This window comes from Erythrolamprus reginae, chromosome 3, assembly GCF_031021105.1.
Source record: "Erythrolamprus reginae isolate rEryReg1 chromosome 3, rEryReg1.hap1, whole genome shotgun sequence".
Lineage (NCBI taxonomy): Eukaryota > Metazoa > Chordata > Lepidosauria > Squamata > Dipsadidae > Erythrolamprus > Erythrolamprus reginae.
Window position 1 is genome coordinate 9,728,154 of NC_091952.1, and position 27,688 is coordinate 9,755,841.

General features: G+C 44.2%; 1 protein-coding gene across 1 annotated transcript in view; it reads left to right on the forward strand.

Moving 5' to 3' along the window:
- Window positions 1–27,688, forward strand: part of NKAIN4 (sodium/potassium transporting ATPase interacting 4) — a 128,358-nt gene that overhangs the window by 70,275 nt on the left and 30,395 nt on the right. Inside the window, exon 3 of the mRNA XM_070744451.1 lies at window positions 1,258–1,338. Within this exon, the coding sequence (XP_070600552.1) occupies window positions 1,258–1,338 (81 nt within the window). The remainder of the gene's footprint in view (window positions 1–1,257; window positions 1,339–27,688) is intronic.

A 27,688-nucleotide genomic window follows, 5' to 3' on the forward strand; every position in this document is an offset into this window, starting at 1 on the left:
TGTATAACTGGGTATCATCGGCATATTGATGATACCTCACCCCATGCCCTTGGATGATCTCACCCAGTGGTTTCATGTAGATATTAAATAGCAGGGGGGAGAGGACCAACCCCTGAGGCACCCCACAAGGGAGAGATCTAGAGGTCAACCTCTGACCCCCCCACTAACACTGACTGCAACCGACCAGAGAGATAGCAGGAGAACCACTGGAGAACAGTGCCTCCCACTCCCAACCCCTCCAGCCGGTGCAGAAGGATCCCATGGTTGATGGTATCAAAAGCCGCTGAGAGGTCAAGAAGCACCAGGACAGAGGACAAGCCCCTGTCCCAGGCCCGCCAGAGATCATCCATCAACGCGATCAAAGCAGTTTCCATGCTGTAGCCGGGCCTGAATCCAGACTGCTGAGGACCTAGATAATCGGCTTCTTCCAAGGACCGCTGGAGTTGAAGTGCCACCACCTTCTCAACAACCTTCCCCAATATGCTGGCTCTGATAAAAAGTGCTATTGCTAACATGTTGCAAGCGGCATAAAAATCAAATGAATACAAAAAATACAAATTTATCTGCCCTCAATGCAAATATTTGCTTGGGTGCTTAGAACACTGCGGGGGGTGATCGAGAAAAACTTCCAATCACATTTTCACCATCTGCCTGAAAAGGGATCGTCGGGCATTTCCCCCCCCCCCCCCCCCATAGTAACAGACAATTGTTTTAAACCTTTAAGCGCTTTGCTGTTTATACAAATTCAAACATGCAATCAAGTCTTCATCTTGTCTGTCTCCCGTCACACATTTGAAGGACACTGGGGCAATTGAGATTACAAGCAGATATAATTGCTTTTGATCTACCCCTTGCAAAGGACGAGACTTAATTCACTCCAATGTTTTCACTTTCTTCTGCAGCCTTTTGAGGACACAAAAGAAATATAATGAAACACTCTAGCAGTTCATAATACAAGAGGCTCAGACTTGAGTTCTTCCCAGTTTGCACCGGTTCGCTCGAACCAGTAGCAACCCACAGGGATGCTGCGACAGCTGTCAGGGTGAATAATGGTCATCCGTGCTGTTGTAAATCAGAATGGTCACCAAATGAATTGTTGTAAGCCAAGGACTTCACAACAATTCATTTTGTGACCATACAGAGTTCCTTAGATGGTTTGGGAAAGGTGAGTTAAAAAAAACATTTCCAATAAGCAATAAGATTGTTTATTTTCTTCCTTTTCTCTCTTTTCTTGCATATGCCATCCTTCCAAACCAGTATGCCATCTGGACGGCCATTTGGGTCACCTGGAATATTTTCATCATCTGCTTTTATTTGGAGGTGGGCGGACTCTCAAAGGTGAGTGACATTTGGTTCTGAGTAGAAACATAGAAGATAGACGGCAGAAAAAGACTTCATAGTCCATCTAGTCTGCCCTTATACTATTTCCTGTATTTTATCTTAGGATGGATCTGTTTTGATCCCAGGCATGTTTAGATTCATTAACTGTGGATTTACCAACCATGTCTGCTGGAAGTTTGTTCCAAGTATCTACTACTCTTTCAGTCAAACAATTTTTTCTCACGTTGCTTCTGATCTTTCTTCCAACTAACCTCAGATTGTGCCCCCTTGTTCTTGGCTTCACTTTCCTATTAAAAACACTTCCCCCCTGAACCTTATTTAACCCTTTAACATATTTAAATGTTTTGATCGTGTCCCCCCTTTGCCTTCTGTCCTCCAGACTATACAGATTGAGTTCATTGAGTCTTTCCTGATAAGTTTGATGCTTAAGACCTTCCACCATTTTTGTAGCCCGTCTTGGGACCCATTCAATTTGATCCATATCTTTTTGTAGATAAAAAATAATATTTGTATCTCAGGTTTGCAGGACTTGGTTCTCTCCTTGATTCATTTCCATGCATTGTTTTCTTCTCCGACTTTCAGGTGCCAACTTCTGGTGCCAAGCTGTTCCACTGATTAATTGTTCTTTCAGGACATTCCTCCTTAGTTCTCGGTTGCTTCTCTCCTGGATTAGTTTCCCTCCATTGTTTTCTTGTTTTGCCTCCTGGTGTTTTGGAAAATAAATTGAGCCGCTCCTCTTTTTTGGGAGCCCCTCCAAATAGCATTAGAAACATAGAAACATAGAAGTCTGACGGCAGAAAAAGACCTCATGGTCCATCTAGTCTGCCCTTATACTATTTTCTGTATTTTATCTTAGGATGGATATATGTTTATCCCAGGCATGTTTAAATTCAGTTACTGTGGATTTATCTACCACGTCTGCTGGAAGTTTGTTCCAAGGATCTACTACTCTTTCAGTAAAATAATATTTTCTCATGTTGCTTTTGATCTTTCCCCCAACTGTTGCCCCTGATCCTTTTCTCTAGACTGGCCCGTATCTAAAGTTGACGATCTGCAAATTCGATAAGAGAGAGAGAGCCAAGTATGGGTCAAGAGGTCTTTGTGAGTGAAGGGCCTGCTGGTTATCACATTTTAAAGATTCAGCCTGGAAAGAGAAGCAGGGGAGGGGGAGGGTGCATAGGGAAGAGGGTGATTAAATTATTCTTCCATAAACTGAATCCAATTTAGTGCTTTAATGCCTCTCCAAAAGAAAAGGCTATCAGTCATTGCAAGCTTCCATCCACGGTTTGGAGAGTAAATTAATTTCTTGAATGCCATCCAGTGTCGCTGTGTCTTGTGTGGATTCCTGTTGCCGCTTCAAACCTTTTTCCTTCCTGGGCAGGTTTTTTAAGGTTAAAATTTCCAAGTTCTTATTATTTAAGTATATACAGTGATACCTCGTCTTACAAACTTAATTGGTTACGGGACAAGGTTTGTAAAATGTAAAGTTTGTAAGATGAAACAATGTTTCCCATAGGAATCAATGGGAAAGCGATTAATGCGTGCAAGCCCAAAACTCACCCCTTCTGCCAGCCGAAGCGCCTGTTTTTGCGCTGCTGGGATTCCCCTGAGGCTCCCCTCCATGGGAAACCCCACCTCCAGAATTCTGTGTTTTTGTGATGCTGCAGGGAAATCCCAGCAGGGGAATCCCAGCAGTGCAAAAACGGGCGCTTTGCTGGCAACGGAAGTCCAGAGGTGGGGTTTTCCAGCGAAGGGAGCCTCAGCGAAATTGCAGCATTGCAAAAACACGGAAGTCCTCAAAACCCTCCAGACTTCCGTGTTTTTGTGATGCTGCGATTTCACTGCGGCTCCCCTTGCTGGGAAACCCCACCTCTGGACTTCCGTTGCCAGCAAAGCGCCCGTTTTTGCACTGCTGGGATTCCCCTGCAGCATCACAAAAACACGGAAGTCCGGAGGTGGTGTTTCCCATGGAGGGGAGCCGCAGGGGAATCCCAGCAGCACAGAAACGGGTGCTTCGTTGGCAACAGAAGTCCAGAGGCGGGGCATCCCAGTCGCGGCGGTTGGGTTTTTAAGGTGAAAATAGTTTGGAAGAAGAGGCAAAAAAAATCTTAAACCCTGGGTTTGTATCTCGAAAAGTTTGTATGACGAGGGGTTTGTAAGATGAGGTATCACTGTATATATATATGTATATGTATATGTATATGTATATGTATACGTATACGTATACGTATACGTATACGTATACATATATGTATATGTACAGTGGTACCTCGGTTCTCGACAACAATTCGTTCCAGAAGTGTGGTTGAGAACCGATTTGGTCGAGTACTGAATTAATTTATCCCATAGGAAATAATGGAAATGGGTTTAATTGGTTTCCAGCCCTTATTTCCTTTATTTCCAATGGGATAAAGATCTGAGGAGCTCTATAGTCTAAGCACTCCAAGCTGTAGGAAGGATGGGGGCAGCTGCAATACCGGCAGTTTCGGGGGGGGGGCTCCTTTCCACAGTGGTTCGTCTTGTAGCTGTAGGCAGCTACACCAACTTTCTCCTTCCTGGCGGTGGCGACGGTGGCGGTGGCTTTCCTTCAAGCAGCAGCAGCGCCGGGAACATCACATGAGAAAGGGAAGCCGCTGACGTTCCCGGTGCTGCTGCTGCTCGAAGGAAAGCCGCCACCACCATCGGGAAGGTTAAAGTTGGTATAGCTGCTTAAAGGGAACAAGACAAACCACTGAGGAAAGGAGGCCCCCCGAAGCTGCTGGTATTGCAACCACCCCCACCCTTCCTACAGCTTGGAGCACTTAGACTAGAGACTGGGAGGCTGTTTAATGGGAGGCCAGGATGGGCATGTCGGATTCCGACTCCCATTCCATCTCACCCTGTCCCCTCAGATCTTGTAGCATTTCGGATAATAAACAAAATTTTCTGTGGCTGTTCGGTATCCGAATTTTTGTTCAGATACCGAAGCAAATTTTTGCCGAAAATTTTGTTCAGTATCCGAAATGTACGAGAACCAAAGCGTTCGAGAACCGAGGTACCACTGTATATGTATAGGTATAGGTATAGGTATAGGTATATTGTTAGAATTCTACACTAGGATTACCGATGTTAGAATCCTAAACTTAGAAACAGAGTATATGTGGCAGTTGAAGCAGCTTAAAAGTAAGGAGAAATTTCCTGAGAGTGAGTACAATTAATCGCTGGAATAGCTTCCCTCCAGAAGTTGTGAATTCTCCAACACTGGAAGTGTTTAAGAAGATGTTAGATAACCATCTGTCTGAAGTGGTGTAGGGTTTCCTGCCTAAGCAGAAGGTTGGACTAGAAGACCTCCAAGGTCCATTTCAACTCTTTTATTATTATGACTAGCTAGAAGTATATTTTCTCTCCCCTCTCTTCTTCCTGTGCTAAATATGTCTGTTTGCCTTACAAATGGTAGGTTGCTGTTGAATAAACCTGTGGTTGCATTTACATTTTTTCAAAGTTAGGTTTACTGTATTTTTGGACTATAAGACGCATTGGTGTATAAGATGCACCAAGATTTCAAAAAGGTAAGTAAGAAAATAAGTGGTTTTGTCCTCCTCAGGAGCACTCTGCAGGCCTCCCAAACTCTCTGAGTGCCCCATTTTTTTTGCAAAAATGGCCCATTCCCCCCCATTTTTTTTGCAAAAAATGGGGCATGTAGAGGGTTTGGGAGGCCTGCAGAGTGCTCCTGGGGGCTGAGGAAAGCCAAAATATACCCAAATTTTTTGGGGAAAAAAATTGGCCTGGTTTTTGCCCAATTTCTTTTTGTCTGCAAAAATAAGGGTGTTTTTTCCTTCCCCCCCCCCCCCCCCCCAGTCCCCAGGAACACTCTACGGGCCTCCCAAACACTCTGCACATCCTATTTTTGCAAAAAAAATCATCCAATTTTTTCAAAAATGGCATGTGGGGGCTGTTGTGGTTAGCTCTGGCCCTGCTCCTGCCCCAAGGACTGTGGATGTGGGGGAGACATCCACATGCTGCAGGCCTGTTTTGCCCCCGGTGGAATCTGCTGATGAAGGCTCCTCTGACTAAGAAGACATGAGTGACAGGGAGGAGAAGAGTGTGGCAGACAGCTCAGAAGGAGATCAATTATCTAGCTCCTCCTTGGATTCAAAACAAGAGTTAATGATACAGCCACGCATGCGGAGAGCGATGCATAGGCAGCAACAACTGAGAGATTATTACCAAAGAAAATGAGGCCACCTGTGGTTGGTTGGGGCTGTGGTAAGTAGTGAGGCTGCTATAAATAGCAGCCTGTGGGTTTGGCCATTGTGGAGGATTATCTGATCCTTGTGTTTCGTGACTGCTTTGCTGACTTTGACCTTTTGAGTGCTGATTTTTCCCCGCTTTGAAACTAAACCAGGGCAAAGTGTGTTTCACTTTGTGAAAGAAGAAGGACTATGAATTGCCTCACAGCTGCAAGCTAAGTATCACAGAACTGATAAGGGACTTGTACAAATTACCAGTTTGTTTGGAGACAAGTGCTCTTTGCTATCCCAAAAGAAGGCTTGGTTTAAGCGAATTTTCATTATAAAGAACATTGTTTTGAATTTTCAAACGTGTGTGTGTCTGAAATTTGGACCTGTGAATTTTTGGGAGGATTCTACCAGAGAGCCTGACAGAACAGGGGCAAGGCTTCTGGAGGCCAAAAATGGCTGTATTTGGTGTATAAGATGCACCAACATTTCCACCCTTTTTAAGGGGACAAAACTTGCATCTTATACTCCAAAAATGCGGTAAGTAAAGTAAAAGCTTCTTTTGAAGATTAAGAACCATCGTTGTAATCGGCTTAGAAAAATGAAATAAATATTGAGTTACACATCTCTACAGAGTGTGTGTGTATGTGTGCGTTGAGTTCAGTGACAGTTACAAATCAATTTCCACAATATTAACCTTGCACTCTGGGAGTCGATCCAGACTGAAAACAAATCTTTTTAATGCTGATGTCATTGCTGTAGTTGGCGTCTCCTGAAGGATTCAGAGAATCACAGCTTATTGACAGTATTGGATTACTCCAGGAAACAATAGCTATTCTTCCTCCCTGGCTCCCTGGAATGCTAGAATTCAGGATTTCCTGGGCAGTGGCAATAAAATTGTGCTATTTTTCACCAGAGACAGAAATAGTTAGCTTGTATGAAGACATGTTTCTTGAAAACATTGCATTAGGGGAATTGTAGTTAGATTGCACTCTGGGTAATGTAGTTTTACATGTGACCACATCTGTGTATTCCTATTGGCTCTGAGTTGTGATGTGGGGTAATTGGAGAAAGCATTCCAGCGGGTTCTTAGTTATTCACTAAGCAAGCTAGCATGTAGAAGCAACATGTAGAACAACATGAGAATAGAGCCGGGAATGATTCAACCTTTTTTTACCTGCACGAAGGGAACAATTACACTGCAGAAGAATCATATCATAACCATGAGTTCTTCTTCTTCTTCTTCTTCTTCTTCTTCTTCTTCTTCTTCTTCTTCTTCTTCTTCTTCTTCTTCTTCTTCTTCTCATTCTTCCTCTTCTTCTCCTCCTTCTCCTTCTCGTCCTCCTCTTTTTTCTTCTTCCTATTTTTCTTCTTCTTCTCCTCCTCCCTCGTCCTCCTTCTCCCCTCCTCCTTCTTTCTGCCTTCTCCTCCTCCCTACCTTCATCTTCTCCCACCCTTTCTTCTCTCTCCTTCTCTCTTTTTCCTCTCTTCTTCTCTTTTCTCCTTTCTTCTTCTGTCAAGGGAGATAGAAACCTCTGGTTCTCATTCTGGTGGCCTCAACTATTGTTAATTCAAGTTGTGTTGTGACTTTGATGTCTTTTCATCATCTCTTTACCTGTGACAGGTAAAAACATTCAGGTGCTTAAAACAGGACCTTCACCAATTGCTTGGAAATTTTAACACAACGTTGCATTCAGATATGCACATGTTTGTATATATCAACTATTATATTAGATAAATGTCATACCTGTGACAGGCAAAAACATTCAGGTGCTTTAAAACAAGACCTTCTTCACCCATAGCTATCCAACATCTTCTTTAAAACTTCCAGTGTTGGAGCATTCACAACTTCTGGAGGCAAGCTGTTCCACTGGTTAATTGTTCTCACTGTCAGGTAATTTCTCCTTACTTCTAAGCTGCTTCAATTGATTGTTGCAGCCTCCCCATAGTCAAGTGATCAACATTCAGATGCTTGGCAACTGACAGATATTGATGATGGTCGCAGTGCCAATATAACCACTTTTTGCGACTTTCTGACAAGCAAAGTCAATAGGGGAAGACAGATTCACTTAACAACCATGTGAACACAAGAACAAGGGGGCACAATCTGAAGTTGTTTGGGGGAAAGATCAAAAGCAACATGAGAAAATATTATTTCACTGAAAGATAGTAGATGCTTGGAACAAACTTCCAGCAGATGTGGTTGGTAAATCAACACTAACTGAATTTAAACATGCCTGCGATAAATATAGATCCATCCGGTTCTGTCGAGCTCTCTGGTAGAATCCTCCCAAAAATGCACAGATACAATTTCAGACACACACACGTTTGAAAATTCAAAACAATGTTCTTTATACCAAAAATGCAAATAAACAGAGCACTCTTTTTGTATAGCAAAGAGCACTTGTCTCCAAACAAATTGGTAATTTGTACAAGTCCCTTATCAGTTCTGTGATACTTAGCTTGCAGCTGTGAGGCAATTCACAGCCCTTCTTTCAAAGGGGGGAAAAATCAGCACACAAAGATCAAAGTCAGCAAAGCAGTCATGAAACACAATGATCAGATAATCCTCCACAATGGCCAAACCCACAGGCTGCTATTTATAGCAGCCTCACTAATTACCACAGCCCCACCCAACCACAGGTGGCCTCATTTTCTTTGATAATAATCTCTCAGTTGTTGCTGCCTATGCATCGCTCTCCACATGTGTGGCTGTATCATTAACTCTTGTTCTGAATCCAAAGAGGAGCTAGATAATTGATCTCCTTCTGAGCTGTCTGCCACACTCTCCTCCTCCCTGTCACTCATGTCTTCTTGGTCGGAGGAGCCTTCATCAGCAGATTCCACCGGGGGCAAAACAGGCCTGCAGCATGTGGATGTCTCCCCCATCTCCACAGTCCTTGGAGCAGCAGCTGGGCCCGAGCTAACCACAACACATCCTAAGATAAAATACAGGAAATAGTATAAGGGCAGATTAGATGGACCATGAGGTCTTTTTCTGCCATCAGTTTTCTATGTTTCTATGTTACAAATTTAACATTTGCATGGGGGTCTTTTAAATGTGCTTATAAATTTTATTTTTTTAGAGATATTAGATTTCTTATATACTGTTGTATTAATGTTGTACACCACCCTGAGTCACTTCAAGAAATCTAATAAATAAATAAAACAGGCATTTTAGGTTCGATTTGTGCTCACAGATGTTAAGAGAGGATAGAAACCGCCCATCCCCTTTTACAAACCTTTCTTTTCAAACGAAAGAATTCCAAAATAAGCAGAATTTCTGCAAGGAATGAGGGCCAGGATCCCAATAAAGAACATCTTGGAATCCAGAAGGAGGATCGTGGGGCATCTTCTTGGCTGGCTCTTGTTCTAAATCAGGCAGCTGGTACACCATCTGTGTCAATGCTGAAGAGATATGTATTCTAGCCTCTAAATAGAACACAATAACAGAGTTGGAAGGGACCTTGGAGGTCTTCTAGTCCAACCCCTTGCTCAGGCAGGAAACTCGAGACCACTTCGGATAAATTGTTGTCCAATAGTTTCTTTCAAAAGTAGAGTGTTGGAGAATTCACAGCTTCTGGAGGCAGCTTCTTCTAAGTTGCTTCTCACCTTGATTAGTTTCCACCGGGGAAGGGCTGCCCATGGCTGGCGCTCCCGGTGGTGAGTGTGGGTGCATGCATCGGCGTGAGATTCGGCTCCTGCATATGCGCAGACGCCAAATCTTGCACAAGGATGCTCAAGCGCAAGAGTAGAGTAGACCAGAGTACCTTCGGAACTGCCTGCTACCGCACGAATCCCAGCGACCGATAAGGTCCCACAGAGTTGGCCTTCTCTGAGTCCCGTCGACTAAACAATGTCGTTTGGTGGGCCCGAGGAGAAGAGCCTTCTCTGTGGCAGCCCCGGCCCTCTGGAATCAACTCCCCCCGGAGATTAGAACTGCCCCCACCCTTCTTGTTTTCCGTAAATTACTCAAGACCCAGCTATACCGCCAGGCATGGGGGAGTTGAGACACCTTTTCCCCCAGGCTTTTTATATTTTTATATTTATGTTTGGTATGTATGTGCTGTTTGCTTTTTAATATGGCAGGGTTTTATATGCTTCTTTTAATGTTAGATTTGTTTTGCTATAATATTGTTTTATTACTGTTGTGAGCCGCCCCGAGTCTTCGGAGAGGGGCGGCATACAAATCTAATAAATTGAATTGAATTGAATTGAGAGATTTTGGCATTTTTCAGCGATTTTTTTCATTTACATGCATGAGGTCTGATTGTGTATGATTGGTTTTTAAAATATTAGGGATTTTAGGTTAGTTATCTAGTTAATTAATTGGATTTGCCATTGTATTTTATTGTTTTCAATTATATGTTGTGAGCCGCCGCGAGTCTTCGGAGAATAGAAATCAAATAAATAATTTAGATTTAGATTTAATTGGATTTGTATGCCGCCCCTCTCCGAGGACTCGGGGCGGCTCACAGCATGTACAGAAAAACAGAAAAACAGTTAATAACAATCCAATTAATAGTACATTAAAAACAATCTTTAAAATTCTAATTAAAAAACTATCATTACCATTCATTCAACAATCATACTAAACATTCATTGGTCAGGGTGAAGATCTAAAAACCCCAAACCTGGCAGCAAAGATGAGTTTTTAAACTCTTTCGGAAGGCGGGGAGGGTGGGGGCAGTGCGAATCTCTGGGGAGAGCTGATTCCAGAGGGCCGGGCCCCCCACAGAGAAGGCTCTTCCCCTAGGCCCCGCCAGCTGGCATTGTTTGGTCGACGGGACCCTAAGGAGACCAACTCTGTGGGACGTCACCAGTCGCTGGGATTCGTGTGGCAGAAGGCGGTCTTGGAGATAGTCTGGTCCTATGAGTCTTTAGACTCTTACGGAAGGCGAGGAGGGTGGGGTCAGTACGAATCTCTGCGGGGAGCTGGTTCCAGAGGGCCGGGCCCCCCACAGAGAAGGCTCTTCCCCTAGGCCCTGCCAGCTGGCATTGTTTGGTCGACGTGACCCTATGGAGACCAACTCTGTGGGACCTCACCAGTTGCTGGGATTCGTGCGGCAGAAGGCGGTTCCGGAGATAGTTTGGTCCTATGCCATGTAGGGCTTTATAGGTCATAACCAACACTTTGAATTGTGACCGGAAACTGATCGGCAACCAATGCAGACTGAGGAGTGTTGGTGTAACATGGGCATATTTGGGGAAGCCCATGACTGCTTTCGCAGCTGCATATGTTTTAGCCTCTAATCCCCTAATCGTCTATGTCAGTGTTTCCCAACCTTTTTTGAGCCGCGGCACATTATTCATATTTTCAAAATCCTGGGGAACACTGAACGGGGGGGTGGGGGGGTGGCTAAAGAAAAGTTTTGACAAAAAAAAATCTTCCTCCATTTCGCTCTATTTCTCCCTCACTCTTTCTCTCTCTTCCTTCCCTTCTTTCTCTCTCTCCATCCCTCTTTCTTTCTTCCTCTCTTTTTTGCTCTCTTCCTCTCTCCCTCCTTCCCTCCCTATATGTCTTTCTCTCCCCCTTGCTCTCTCTGCCTCTCTTGCTATCTCTCTTTCATTCTCTCTCTTTCTTTCTTTCTCTTTCTCTCTCTGTCTCTCTCTGTCTCTCTTTCTCTCTCTCTTGCTAGCTCTCTTTCTCTCTCTTTCTCTTTCTCTGTCTCTGTCTCTCTCTGCCTCTCTTGCTATGTCTCTCTTTCTCTCTCTCTCTCTCTCTCTCTGCCTCTCTTGCTATGTCTCTCTTGCTCTGTCTCTCTTTCTCTCTCTTCCTTTCTTCTCTGCGGAGGCCGGCGAAGGTTTTTCTTATTTTAAATGTTCCGGGTGGCAGGGGGATGCGGAGCCCGCACGCACACACACACGACAATTCAAATTCTGCCTCAGCTGTGAGAAGAACGCCTGCCCCGCCTGTCCTGCAGCCCTTTCGCTGACAGCCTGGGACAAAAGCGCTCCGTGAAGGGACTGCAAGAGGGGCCGGGCGGGCATTAGCAGCCGGATGAGGAGGACGAGAAGCCGCTGCAGCCACCCCCAATCCCCCCCTTCCCTGGGTGCCTTCCAAAGGCCCCTGGAAAAAGGCAGGAGGTAGCAACGAGGCGCGAGGACAAGCAGGCAGCTTGGCGGAGGGGAAGCGCTGAGGGGCTCTCCTCCTTCCCCACCCCCGCGCTTCTCTCCCGCCCTGGCTTTTGCTTTGCCCGCAGATTTCCCCGCAGTTCAAAAGGAGGCAAGAGGTGGCCTGGATGAAATTGCGGGGAAATCATGGGGCGAAGCGAAAGCCAGGGAGGGAGAGAAGCGCGGGGGTGGGGAAGGAGGAGAGCCCCTCAGCGCTTCCCCTCCGCCAAGCTGCCTGCTTGTCCTCGCGCCTCGTTGCTACCTCATGCTGCTCCCACCATGGCTGCGCGCGGTTCCGGTGCCCCTGGCTGAAGGTCATCCTGTGGCTGGTCTTGGGCTTTACGGTGGCTTCCTGGTTCCCTCTCCTCCCTCCGCCTGTGTCTACCGCCAGCGCCTCATTCCTCGGAGCTGCCGCTTCCTTCCAGGCAGCCCAGCCACGCTGCCGTAGAAAGTGCAGAGGTTATTGCCGCCGCCTCTGCCTCCACTCAGGGAGCCACCGTGGTTGAGCTGAGGGAGAGGAAAAGGCGCAGTGACCACGGTGGCTCCCTGAGTGGAGGCAGAAGCGGTGGCAATAACCTCTGTGCTTTCTACGGCAGCGTGGCTGAGCTGGACGGAGGGAAGCGGCAGCTCCCACTCGAGGAACCCACGGCAACGGGCAACTGCTTGGTGGGAGGCGACGGCGGGAGACACAGGCGGTGGGAGGAGAGGGAACCAGGAAGCGACTGTGAAGCCCAAGACCACCCACAGGACGACACTCAGGCAGGGGCGCCGGCAGCGCCCCGCCCAGCTTGAGCTTCTCGCGGCACACCTGGCCATGTCTCGCGGCACACTACTGTGCCGCGGCACACCGGTTGGGAAACGCTGGTCTATGTTGCTCTTCTCCACACGCTTTCTTGAGATCTTTCTTGCACTCTTTCTAGAGCAGGGGTGGGCAATTAATTTTGCCGTGGGGCTGTATGAGAAATTGGGATGGTTTTAGAGGGCCGGGCTAATATAATTAACTCAGTTCTACCCAATACTACAAAGATCCAGACCCTGGCCTGACCTAAACACCCAGACCCACTCTAAAGACCTCTAATTGTTTGCTTTACGGCAACACAGTGCACCACAGTCACTGCACTGGAGTGTTTGCGTGGTTTCTGTGCTCGGACGCTCTCAGTAGGAGGTCGGGGTCTGCTCCAGTGATTGATTGATTGGATTTATATGCCGCCCCTCTTCAAGGACTCGGGCCGCCTTACAACATATAAAAAAACAACAGAATGCAATAGCTAAATCTAATTAATTAAAACCAAGCAAGAAGTAAAACTAAGTAAGGATTTATTTGTTTATTTATTATTCATTTGTCCAATACACAAATACATAGGAAGAAAAATAGACATGTAGTAATACATATAAGGGTAAAGTGAACTTAGAGGAGAGGATATATGAAAGAAAGAAAATATATATGATAAGTGAGAGAAAGGGAAGACAATTGGACAGGGGACGAAAGACACACCAGTGCACTTAGTGCCCCTTAGGATACAAGCAACAAAGGTCATTGGTGCATGCGTGAAGCAAAAATATCATCCAAATCTCTTGCACCCATGCATCTACTCGCAGGATTTGTTTCCTGCGCATGCGCAGAAGTTAAATCTCACTCCAAAGCGCGCGCGCCCGCTACAACTGTGTGTGCATCAGAACTGGTAGTGAAGGTAAGTTGCAACCCCTGTCTGGTGCCATTGTAACTAAATGAGCTGTTGTAAGTTGTGGACTTGCCTGTATTGCCTGCATGGGTTGTTTCTTGCTTTTCGCCTGCCTTTTCTTCTCTTCCCGGTGTTGTGGTTAGTTCTGGCCCAGCTTCTGCCCCAAGGACTGTGGATGTGGGGGAGACATCCACATGCTGCAGGCCTGTTTTGCCCCATGTGGAATCTGCTGATGAAGGCTCCTCTGACCAAGAAGACATGAGTGACGGGAATGAGGAGAGTGTGGCAGACAGCTTAGAAGGAGATCAATTATCTAGCTCCTCCTTGGATTCAGAACAAGAGTTAATGATACAGCCACGCATGCGGAGAGCGATGCATAGGCAACAACAACTGAGAGATTATTATCAAAGAAAATGAGGCCACCTGTGGTTGGGTGGGGCTGTGGTCATTAGTGAGGCTGCTATAAAGAGCAACCTGTGGGTTTGGCCATTGTGGAGGATTATCTGATCCTTGTGTTTTGTGCCTGCTTTGCTGATTTTGACCTTTGAGTGCTGATTTTTCCCCGCTTTGAAACTAACCCAGAGCAAAGTGTGTTTCACTTTGTGAAAGAAGAAGGACTGTGAATTGCCTCACAGCTGCAAGCTAAGTATCACAGAACTGATAAGGGACTTGTACAAATTACCAATTTGTTTGGAGACAAGTGCTCTTTGCTATACAAAACGAGGGCTTAGGTTAAGGGAATTTTCATTATAAAGAACATTGTTTTGAATTTTCAAACGTGTGTGTGTGTCTGTATCTGTGCATTTTTGGGAGGATTCTACCAGAGAGCTCAACCGAACACCCTGCCTCTTCATTTACCTCCCCTTCTGAGTGTTAGGATGGGACTTCCGCAAGGCAAGGCAATCCTCCCTTGAGGATGATCATTACTACCGCTTCTACTACTGCGAGCTCCAGATTGTGTCGGTGACCCCATCTGGACGCTGGTACCCCATTGAAAAGAGGTGGAATTATGGATGAGTGAAGCAGCAAATGAGGATAAGAGCTCTCTCTGTGGACACCAACGGGGGATATGATTTATTTCCCCTCCCTTCTTGGTTCCAATTCTCCATGCCTGGCTCCAATTGTCCCAAAAGAAAACAGGATTAGCTCTAGAAACATAGAAACATAGAAGATTGATGGCAGAAAAAGACCTCACGGTCCATCAAGTCTGCCCTTATACTATTTCCTGTGTTTTATCTTAGGATGGATGGATGTTTATCCCAGGCATGTTTAAATTCAGTTACTGTGGATTTACCAACCACGTCTGCTGGAAGTTTGTTCCAAGGATCTACTACTCTTTCAGTAAAATAATATTTTCTCATGTTGCTTTTGATCTTTCCCCCAACTAACTTCAGATTGTTTCCCCTTTTTCTTGTGTTCACTTTCCAATTAAAAACACTTCCCTCCTGAACCTTATTTAACCCTTTAACATATTTAAATGTTTCGATCATGTCCCCCCTTTTCTTTCTGTCCTCCAGACTATACAGATTGAGTTCATGAAGTCTTTCCTGATACATTTTATGCTTAAGACCTTCCACCATTCTTGTAGCCCATCTTTGGACCCGTTCAATTTTGTCAATATCTTTTAGTAGGTGAGGTCTCCAGAACTGAACACAGAATTTCAAATGGGGTCTCACCAGCGCTCTATATAGCGGGATCACAATCTCCCTCTTCCTGCTTGTTATAGCAATAGATCTTGGGCTTACCATATTTTTCAGAGTATAAGGTATAGAATAGAATAAGTATAAGGAATAGAATAGAATTCTTTATTGGCCAAGTGTGATTAGACACACAAGGAATGTGATGCATATACTCTCAGTGTACATAAAAGAAAATATACATTTGTCAAGAATCATGTGGTACAACACTTAATGATTGTCATAGAGGTCAAATAAGCAATGAGGAAACAATAAATATTAATAAAAATTGTAAGGATACAAGTGAAAAGTTATCTAAGTGGGAGGAAATGGGTGATAGGAAGGGTGAGAAAAAATTAGTAGTAACAGTAGTGCAGACTTAGTAAATAGTTTGACAGTGTTTAGCAGAGTGATGGCATTTGGGAAAAAAACTGTCCTTGTGTCTAGTTGTCTTGACGTGCAGTGCTCTTTAGTAGTGTTGGGCGAACGCAATGAAGTTCGGGTTCGGGTTCCGCACCCGAATTTTTAAAAAAGTTCGGGTTCGGCACCTGAATCCAAACCCGAACTTTTGCCGAACTTTCGAGTTCGGTGCTTGGGAAAGTGCTCAGGAAAGTGCCAGGAAGCGCCGCTGCCCAGCTGTCACCTTCCAGAACAGTCGGGGCGCTTCCAGGCACTCTCCCGAACCCAAACACCGAACCTGAACTTTTGCTGAACTTCCGGGTTCGGCATTCTGAAGGTGACAGCTGGGCGGCGGCGCTTCCCAGAACAGCCGGGGAGCTGTCGGACGGTCAGGAGGTCCAAAAGGAGGTGGGGAATCCCACGAGGGAATTCCAGGGGCGGAGCTTTGACGTCACTGAGATGTCCTTCCTGGAGTCCCCGTTTCAGCTGGCCAGGAAGGACGTCTCAGTGACGTCAAAGCTCCGCCCCTGGAATCTCCTCATGGGATTCCCCACCTCCTTTTTCACCTCCCGACTGGCCGACAGCTCCCTGGCTGTTTTGGAAGGTGACAGCTGGGCGGTGGCGCTTCCTGGCACTCTCCCGAACCCAAACCTTGGGAGAAGAAACAACAGAATCTGGTAGTGAATTCCAGGCATTGGCCACTCTATTGGTGAAATTGTATTTTCTGCAGTCTAGTTTGGAGCGATTTACATTTAGTTTGTATCTATTGCATGCTCTTGTGTTGTTGTTTTTAAAGTTGAAGTAGTCGCTAACAGGGAGTACATTGTGATGTATGATTTTATGAACAACGGTTAAATCAGACTAGAACTCAGTCTCCTGGTGTTCAGCCCAAATTCAACTACCTGGCTTTCAAAACGAAGGCAGGACTTGAGCTCACAGTCCCCTGCTTTCTAGCTTCAAGATATGGACACACTTATTTTATTTATTCATTTATTCGTTTATTTATTCATATTATTATTATTATTATTATTATTATTATTATTATTATTTATTGGATTTGTATGCCGCCCCTCTCCGCAGACTCGGGGCGGCTAACAACAGCAGTAAAACAGTACAACAAAATCCAATACTAAAAAAAACAGTTAAAAACCCATTATATAAAAACCAATCATACATACAAACATACCATACATAAAATTGTAAAGGCCTAGGGGGAAAGTGTATCTTAATTCCCCCATGCCTGGTGGCAGAGGTAGGTTTTAAGCAGCTTACGAAAGGCAAGGAGGGTGGGGGCAATTCTAATCTCTTGGGGGAGTTGGTTCCAGAGGGTCGGGGCTGCCACAGAGAAGGCTCTTCCTCTGGGTCCCGCCAAGCGACATTGTTTAGTTGACGGGACCTGGAGAAGACCCACTCTGTGGGACCTAACTGGTCATTGGGATTCGTGCAGCAGAAGGCGGTCCCTGAGATATTCTGGCCCGGTGCCATTTGTTCAATACACAAATACATAGGAAGAAAATAAACATGAAGTAATATATATATAAGGATAAAAGTGAAAATAGAAGAGAAGATATATGAAAGGAAGAAAATATATATGATATATGAGATAAAGGAGAGACAATTGGACAGGGGACGGAAGGCACACCAGTGCACTTATGTACGCCCCTTACTGGCCTCTTAGGAACCTGGAGAGGTCAATCGTGGAGAGTCTAAGGGAGAAATGTTGGGGGTTAGGGGTTGACACTATTGAGTTCCACGCTTCGACAACTCGATTGCTAAAGTCATATTTTTTACAGTCAAGTTTGGAGCGGTTAATATTAAGTTTGAATGGAAGAAGTGCCCGCTTGCTCCATTTTGCATAACCACGTCGCCGATATAGGGAATCAAGGGAATCTATGAAACAATGACCAAGCCCATCTGTCTGCAGACCAAACATGCAAAACCTTAAAACCGGGAAAGGATTATACAATCTGATTAATACATCTGATTATTTCCCTGCTACTGACATGTACACAATGAGGGTTACCGCCAGGCGAGGCCTTTCCTTTGGGAAATTGCAATGCAAATAGTTCTCCTCTTGCAGGGACAGACGGAAGGGCCCCCGAGGCAGATGGGCTTCTACGCTCAATAAGCATCCATTGGTTATCAAAGGAAGGCATGATAATGTCCCTTCAGACAAACTCAGTCTTGGGGAAACGAGATCTGACAGGAACTTGAAGGCAGAATAATTTTGCATGTTTTAAGAGGTGGAAATTGCATTATTAACCAGGAGGAAGAGAGTGTCTATATACAGTGGTACCTCAACCTAAGAACGCCTCTACTTACAAACTTTTCTAGATAAGAACCGGGTGTTCAAGACTTTTTTGCCTCTTCTCAAGAACCATTTTCCACTTACAAACCTGAGCCTCCAAAACTGTAACTGGAAAAGGCAGGGAGGAGCCTCCATGGGGCCTCTTTAGGAATCTCCTGGGAGGAAACAGGGCCGGAAAAGGCAGGGAGAAGCCTCTGTAGGGCTTCTCTAGGAATCTCCTGGGAAGAAAAAGGGCCGGAAAAGGCGGGGAGAAGCCTCCATGGGGCCTCTTTAGGAATCTCCTGGGAAGAAACAGGGCCAGAAAAGGTAGGAAGAAGCCTCTGTGGGGCCTCTCTAGGAATCTCCTGGGGGAAAACAGGGCCGGAAAAGGTGGGGAAAAGCCTCTGTGGGGCCTCTCTAGGAATCTCCTGGGAGGAAACAGGGCCTCCACCCTCCCTGTGGTTTCCCCAATTGCACGCATTATTTGCTTTTGCATTGATTCCTATGGGAAAAATTGCTTCTTCTTACAAACTTTTCTACTTAAGAACCTGGTCATGAAATGAATTAAGTTCTTAATTAGAGGTACCACTGTATATAATATTATTTACTTTAGCAAATATCTGAGTCAAAAACAGTCCTAGTCATACATAGTTAAATCAGTCAATAACTCTTTAATACATATAGATCACAATAAGCCTTACTTGTCCATCTTACAAATACATAAACCATCATTTGAATACACAGTTTTTACTACAGCATAGTCACAAAGATAAAACAGAAATAGCAGAGAATATCTTAGTCAAATAGTCAGTTAAATCAGTTCACAACTCTTAATACATATACAATACTATAAGCTTACTTGTCCAGCTTGCAAATACATAAACCATCGTTTGAACAGACAGTTCTTACTACAGCATAGTCACAAAGATAAAACAGAAATAGCAGAGAATAGCGGAGAGAGTGAATCACGCTTCTGGCTTCATCTTATGGCAATCCGTAACACTAGCTCTTAAAGCAATAGTATTCTACTACCTGTAAGCATGGATTGTTTGTTTATTTTATATATTGCCAAACCCAACTAGTTATGTGAATAGTGTCACAGTTTGTGTAATGATTAAAGTCTGTTAGGACCTTAACCCCACGGAGATCGATGGATAAAAACCTTTAGTCAGTTGTTCAAACAAGATATATTTATTTTAAAAACAAAAATAAACAAATAAAAGATTGTCTCGAGGGACAACATAAAATATACGTCTTACACGATGGAGGATTAGAAGAGAAGAGAGTGAGGAGTAAAGAAGAAGGAAGTGAGTTGGCAGGATATTACATCATAAGAGGAGGATCTAATAAGGCACACGTAGTTAACTCTTTCATTACCAAATGTCTCTGAGGGGCTGTCAATAGTACTAACAAATTCTAGTCTCACCTTGGCTTTGTTTGCACAAGAAGTGTTGACCTTAAGGAGAAAGGTGACTTCTTCCAGACTAGTCATATATGAATTCTTTCCCAGATCAACATTTCTTGTGCATACAAAACCATTTTATGGGAGTAAATAGAGAAATAGAATCCTTTTCTTTGAAATCCTAACTTAGCACAGGGAGGCTAATTTTAATAGGGCAGATGGGGCTAATTTTATCTTATTACTGTAAATGTTTACTAAATCATACTGCGATGGTTTGGGTTTGGCTTGGGGTTATATGTAAACTTGGTCTTCGTGGTTTGTGAATAATAATTTATGGCTTCAGCATGTTTTGTCATCCTAACCAATTATGGTTTGTTCCAGTAAACAAAAATGTTATTTATAACATGTTCCCAACTGGGATAGGGTCCAACCACAAGGAAAATTAAGAAATAAAATAATGCACTTGGGCAAAAGGAATCTTCAATTTGAGTATTGTATTGGTAGTTCTGGGTTAGCAAAAACTTCAGAAGAGAAGGATTTAGGGGTAGTGATTTCTGGCAGTGTCAAAATAGGTTAACAGTGCAGTCAGGCGGTAGGGAAAGTAAGTAGGATGCTTGGCTGCATAGCTAGAGGTATAACAAGCAGGAAGAGGGAGATTGTGATCCTGCTGTATAGAGCGCTGGTGAGACCACATTTGGAATACTGTGTTCAGTTCTGGAGACCTCACCTACAAAAAGAGATTGACAAAATTGAACAAGTCCAAAGACGGGCTACAAAAAAGGTGGAAGGTCTTAAGCATAAAACGTATCAGGAGAGACTTAATGAACTCAATCTGTATAGTCTGGAGGACAGAAGGGAAAGGGGGGACATGATCGAAACATTTAAATATGTTAAAGGGTTAAATAAGGTTCAGGAGGGAAGTGTTTTTAATAGGAAAGTGAACACAAGAACAAGAGGGCACAATCTGAGGTTAGTTGGGGAAAAGATCAGAAGCAACGTGAGAAAATATTATTTGACTGAAAGAGTAGTAGATGCTTGGAACAAACTTCCAGCAGACGTGGTTGGTAAATCCACAGTCACTGAATTTAAACATGCCTGAGATAAACATAGATCCATCCTTAGATAAAATACAGGAAATAATATAAGGGCAGACTAGATGGACCATGAGGTCTTTTTCTGCCGTCAGTCTTCTATGTTTCTATGTATCTATAAAAACTAGCAGGAATTTTGTCTGTTTGTGTCCCTCTACCTGTCTCTCTATCTCTATCTATCTATCTATCTATCTATCTATCTATCTATCTATCTATCTATCTATCTATCATCTATCATCTATCATCTATCATCTATCATCTATCATCTATCATCTATCATCTATCATCTATCATCTATCATCTATCTATCTATCTATCTATCTATCTATCATCTATCTATCTATCATCTATCTATCTATCTATCTATCTATCTATCTATCATCTACCTACCTACCTACCTACAATATGTATGGCTGTCATCCGTCCACCCGTCCATCCTGTTTGAATGGTATGTTGAAACTATGGTTGTGCCTGTCCATTGTTGTGACTACTTAATCTCTGATCCAGTTGTAACTCCTTAATGTAATACATCCTTCTTAGTTCACACCTCATGCAAAGAAAAAAAAATTCTACACAATCTCATTTTATTCCTAATCTGCTACAGTGGTTGAAATGTATGGTAAATCCTCCTTAAGGTCTTCCTCCTTAAATCATTTTTCCTGCTTAATCCATAAAAAACCACATTGAAATAGATTACAGAAATACTGCTTCTACCAAGAACACACGGACACCAATATCCATATTGCTATGGCGTATGATTTTATACATGAGACCCAGAATATCTGCCCCAATTAGTTGTGAGGTTTATTCTAGAAAGATATGTTTTTCCCCTGTCAAGGTGTTAATAAAATGCACACAGTAATAATGCATGCATTTATTTTCCCCATTCTACTTGTACAAGTTGTGTGAAGTTTGGATATGTTTAATAATAATAATAATAATAATAATAATAATAATAATAATAATTTATTAGATTTGTATGCCGTCCCTCTCCGAAGACTCGGGGTGGCTCACAACAACAATAAAAAAACAATATTAAAGTGAAACAAATCTAATATTTAAAAAGAAGCATATAAAAACCAAAATTTAAAAACCAAACAACACATACATATCAAACATAAAATATAAAAGCCTGGGGAAGGTGTCTCAACTCCCCCATGCCTGGTGGTATAGGTGGGTCTTGAGTAGTTTACGAAAGACAAAGAGGGTGGGGGCAGTTCTAATCTCCGGGGGGAGTTGATTCCAGCGGGCCGGGGCCGCCACAGAGAAGGCTCTTCCCCTGGGGCCCGCCAAACGACATTGTTTAGTCGACAGGACCCGGAGAAGGCCAACTCTGTGGGACCTTATTGGTCGCTGGGATTCGTGCAGTAGCAGGCGGTTCCGGAGGTACTCTGGTCCAGTACCATGTAGGGCTTTAAAGGTCATAACCAACACTTTGAATTGTGACTGGAAACTGATTGTTTTTTTACATTGTTTTAAAAGTGCAAGATCCTCTTTCATCTCATTCTCAAGCGGCTGTCACTGCTTTCTCTCCAGAGCTTCATCCAGCAATTCATACAATACATTCCCTGAAAAAGTCCTTTGTTTGCTGATACTCGCACACAATCAACAGAGTAACGGAGTTGGAAGGGACCTTGAAGGTCTTCTAGTCCAACCCCCTGCTCAAGCTGGAGACCATTTTAGACAAACGATTGTCCAACCTCCTCTTGAAAACTTCCAATATTGGCGCACCCACAAATTTTGGAGTCAAGAAATCGCACTGATTAATTGTTCTCACTCTCAGGAAATTTCTCCTTAGTTCTAGGTTGTTTCTCTCCTGGATTAGTTACCATCCATTGCTTCTTGTCTGGCCTTGAGGTGCTTTAGAGAATACATTGATTGATTGATTGATTGATTGATTGATTGATTGATTGATTGATTGATTGATTGATTGGATTGGATTGGATTGGATTTATATGCCGCCTCTCTCCAAGGACAAGAGTAGCTTGACTTCCTCTTCTTTGTGGCAGCCCCTGAGATACTGGAACACTACTTTCGTGTCCTTTTAAATTGAGGTAGACATACCCAATTCTTGTAATCATTCTGAATAGGTTTTAGCTCCCGGTCCCCAAATCTTCTTTGTTGTCCTTCTGTGCACTTCTTCCAGAGTCTCAACATATTTTTTAATATTATATTGTATATGTAATATTGTTTTATTATTGTTGTGAGCTGCCCCAAGTCTTCGGAGAGAGGCGGCATACAAATCTAATAAATTATTATTATTATTATTATTATTATTATTATTATTATTTCTAATCCATTTTCATGTACAGTGATACCTTGTTTTACAAACTTCATTGGTTCCGGGATGAGGTGAAAAGTTTGTAAGATGAAAGAATGTTTCCCATAGGAATCAATGGAAAAGCAATTAATGCGTGCAAGCCCAAAATTCACCCCTTTTGCCAGCCAAAGCGCCCCTTTTTGCGCTGCTGGGATTCCCCCGAGGCTCCCCTCCTTGGGAAAGCCCACCTCCACACTTCTGTGTTTTTGCGATGCTGCAGGGGAATCCCAGCAGGGGAATCCCAGCATCGCAAAAACGAGCGCTTCATTGGCAACGGAAGTCCGGAGGTGGGGTTTCCCAGTGAAGGGAGCATCAGTGAAATCACAGCATCGCAAAAACACCGAAGTCCTCAAAACCCCACCTCCGGACCTCTGTGTTTTTGCAATGCTGCAATTTCATTGAGGCTCCCCTCACTGGGAAACCCTACCTCTGGACTTCCATTGCCAGCGAAGCGCCCGTTTTTGCGCTGCTGGCATTCCCCTGCAGCATCACAAAAACACGGAAGTCCGGAGGTGGGGTTTCCCATGGAGGGGAGCCTCAGGGGAATCCCAGCAGCGCAAAAACGGGTGCTTCGCTGGCAACCGAAGTCTGGAGGCGGGGCATCGCAGCGGTGGGTTTGTAAGGTGAAAATAGTTTTTAAGAAGAGGCAAAAAAAATCTTAAACCCTGGGTTTGTATCTCGAAAAGTTTGTATGACGAGGCGTTTGTAAGACGAGGTATCACTGTATATTGATATGTTATTTATGCTCATTGTGTACTAGATAAAACAAATAAATAAAATAAAGCAAAAAAGGTTCACCATCACTGAATTAGGACCTAGATGGGGGGTCTATTAGCTAGAAGTGATTTATGGGGTAGGAAGAATTCTAGAAGTTAAATTCCACACTGCTGAAAGTTGGCAAGGTTGAGGAACACTCTCTGGAGGCTCCAGTGCAGTGGTCCCCAAACTATGGCCCGCGGGCCACATGCGGCCCACTGAAGCCATTTATCCGGGCCACCAGTGAGTGACAAGAGCACAGGGAAAAGAGAGAGAGAAAGACAAAAAGGGAAAGAGAGGGAGGGAAGGAGAAGTGGAGAGGAATGAAGGAGGGAAGGAAGGAAGGAAAGAAGGAGAAATGGAGAGAACAAGGAAGGAAGGAAGGAAGGAAGAAAGGAAGGAAGGAAGGAAGGAAGGGAGAATGAAATGAATGGAGGGACAGAGGAAGGAAGGATTGTTTTTGGGGGGGGTGTAATTTTTTTTTAATTTTTCTCTCAACATACATTCAAACAACACAGTGTACCATCTAATTTTCCATGAATAAAATGTGGTATTTTGTTAGTAACTAATATCATCAAAAAAGTTGCAAAAGGTTTTTTTTCTAATTTTGTCATCCAATTACATTCATTTTCTTTTAATTAAATTCCCTCCTTAATGTTCCTTCAAAAAGTGCAACACCAATTATATTTCTAACTTATTAACCATTATGCCAAAGTGATTCCTTCTTTCTTTATACATTTTTCATAAGCCAAGAAAACCTTGTATAGCCAATCAGAAGTTAACAAAGGAAAATTAAAAACAAAACATAAACATATATGAATTTCAGACTTTTTCTCCCCTCTAAATCGTACGTTCCCATTTTGTTTTTTACTTTAAAACAAGGTATGTGCAGTGTGCATAGGGATTTGTTCATAGGGTTTTTTTTTATAGTCCGGCCCTCCAACAGTCCGAGGGACAGTGAACTGGCCCCCTGTGTAAAAAGTTTGGGGACCCCTGCTCCAGTGTATTCTTTCACATAGCAGACAGTGATGGAGACCTGGGGGAGATAGACATTCAGCAGCTATTGATCACACCCAACCCAGAGCCTTATACTAATGTGACCCAAGAGGTTAATTGCTGTTGAGGTCAGTAGAAGACTAGATCGTGCAATGAATGAGAAGGCTGCAGGATACAGGAGGGGGGGGACTTTGCAGGGGAGATGTAGCATTCAGAACAAAGAGGAAACCAAATTGGATTTTTAGGCAAAATTCTTGCCCCCACTGCATCCCAATCTTTTATTCCTTTGTGAATATAAATACAGTAGAACCTCGACATACGAGATGCTCTATATACAAGCATTTCGAGATGCGAGCTAGGAGGGGAGAGATATTTCTGTTCTACTTACGAGCCCAAATTCGGGATACGAGCGCTCACCGCCTGTCCCTGTCAGCGGCCCAGCCACCTTCACCCGCCCGGACAACCGCCACGTGCGTCCCTCCGGAGGAGCCCCATCCTGGACAGAGCGGCCTGAGGGGGCTGGTGCGGCGCCACCTCCGACTCCTTCTGCGCCCCGCCCCCGCTCGGCAATCGGCCCGGCGGCATTGCTGGCGTTCCAGGCGGGCCGCCCGGCATGAGCACTGGTTTCGTGCCTCTCAGGCCGGGCAGACAAGAGGTGTGGCGCTCCCACGGGGAAAGGAGAAGGCGGCGGCTCAAGCCCTTCCCTGTGCGCCCCTCTGGAAGAGCCCCTCCGGAGGAGCCCCTCTGGCGGTTGTCCGGGCGGGTGAAGGTGGCTGGGCCGCTGACAGGGACAGGCGGTGAGCGCTCGGAGGGGGTACAGCCCGGAGCGAGACTTGGCCTCCGCTGCGGCTGCTGCCCGTCTGCTTCTCTCTCCCTCCTTCCCCGCGGTGCTTGGCAAATGGAGAGGCGGTCGCCTCGCCTACCGCCCCGCTCTGTGTTTTTGGCTGGGGGGGGAGCAGGATGACCTTCCTGACTGCATGGCATCCTGCATGCAGGATGACATGCATGGCAAAGGGGCAGGGAGGATCGGGAGGCTCAAGCCTCCTTCGGTGGTGGCGGCCGGTTTCTGATTTTTGGGCTTGCACGCATTAATCGCTTTTCCATTGATTCCTATGGGAAACAATGTTTCATCATATGAGCTTTTCGACTTACGAGCCTCCTTCCAGCACCAATTAAATTCGTAAGTCGAGATACTACTGTACACAACAACAACCTAGCTTCGGTGAAGGGCTACAAATTTTTTTTACTACGGTGCTGTGGGTGTGGCTCATTTTGTGGGTGTGGCTTGCCAGCCATGTGACCAGGTGGGAGTGGCTTGATGATCATGTGACTGGGGGTGGCTTAAAGGTCATGTGACTGGCTTAAAGGTGGCCAATTTGATGTTACTCATATCAAAGGTTTGGGTTAGGGTGCCTGGCCTCTCCTTACCTTAAAGAGATAAAATTTTCCTATCTATTTACTACGACTGAACATCCAAAATATACTTTGGGCCAACCACCAGGAGACAGTGAGTTCTAGTCTCACCTAAATAATGACTTCAATTTTCCAAACTCCCCAGACATCATGGAAAATTTACACTTTTCATGTAACATTCATATGGTTTATTTGATTTGATTTGATTTTCTTTATTAGACTTCTATGCCACCTAATCTCATAGGACTTGGGGCGGCTTACAATAATAAAAAACAATACAATAAAAAAAAGTTGAACAACGATAATAATTAAAACCCCATAACCCTAACAACCCATTAAAAAAACCCAAATCAATCTAACAACATACATACCAAACAAACATGAATTTGGGCACGTCTGGTGTTACCCTGTTTCCCCGAAAATAAGACAGTGTCTTATATTAATTTTTGCTCCCAAAGATGTGCTAGGTCTTGTTCTGCCGGGCTCTCTGATAGGAGCCTCCTGAAAATTCAAAGGTACAAATTTCAGACACACACACGTTTTAAAATTCAAAACAATGTTCTTTATCACAAAAGTCAAAATAAACTAAGCACTCTTTTTGTATTGCAAAGGGTACTCGTCCCAAAACAACTGGGTAGTCTGTACAATTAACCTTAAGCAGTCATTAAGTACTTAGCTAGCAGCTGTGAAGAAACTTCACACCCCTTCTTCTTCCAATGAAGTGAGACACACACACACACATGTTGCTCTGCTTTGGTTTCAAAAGCGTGAAAAATCAACAAGCAAAGTCCAGAAACCAGCAACCCAGGATTCTTGACGAACTGTGATCAGATACTCTTTCACAACGGCCAAATCCACACGCTTCTATTTATAGCAGCAGCCCTAATTATTGGAGCCCCACCCAAGCACAGGTGGCCTCATTTTCTCTTGTAATAATCCTTTAGTTGTTGTCTCCTATGCATCACTCTACACATGCGTGGATGTGTCATTAATTCTTGTTCAGAATACAGGGATGATACAGATGATTGATCTCCTCCTGGGCTGTCTGCCAAACTCCCCTCTTCCCTATCACTCACGCTTCCTTGGTCAGAGGAGGCTTCATCGGCAGATTCCATTGGGAGCAAAACAGGCCTGTGGCATGTGGATGTCTCCCCCCACATCCACCTGAACATTCCTTGGGGCAGGAGCTGGGCCAGAGCTAACCACAACAGGTCTTATTTTCAGGGGATGTCTTATTTTTTTTTCAATGAAGAAGAATTCACATTTATTGCTGGACCAAAAAAATGAACATTTATTATATACTGTGCAGTAGTTGTCATTACAAAGCAGGATAACCAGACAAACTGTGAATCCTATCAAGAATTTCTTACTACTACCGTACCATTATTTCCATGTACAAAATTATACTTTCTTCAAATATATGAGACTAAATGTCTCCTACGTCTTACTTTCAGAGGATACCTTATATTAGGCAATTCTACAAAACCTCTCCTGGGGGGTGATTTATTTTTGGGGAAACAGGGTAAATTCACGGCCTCCAAGCCTGTCGACAAAGCCAGCTGTTAACAGCTTTTTGAAAAGCCAGTAGAGTGGGAGTGGTGCAAACATCAGGGGGGAGTTGGTTCCATAGAGCCGGGGCAGCAACAAAAAAGGCCCTGCCCCGTGGTCCCACCAACCTACATTGTGTAGTTGGCGGGACCTGGAGGAGGTCAATTCTGTGCGATCTGATAGGCCTCTGGGAGGTATGTGTTCTGGTTTCTGGTAGAAGTTTAGTAATTACAAATAACCCTCATTAAATGCATCATTTCATGAATAAAGCAACTCCGTTTATTTCTCTGCTCTCTTGTACTTCAACACATTCCAGACATCAATCGGTCCGTTATCTCTCTCTTAGCTGCTTCTCACATTCCTTTTCCTGCTTCAATTAGACAAGATTTATTTCCTAACTACATAGCTTTAAAAAAGACAGCAGCACTGACTAAATACAATACAAA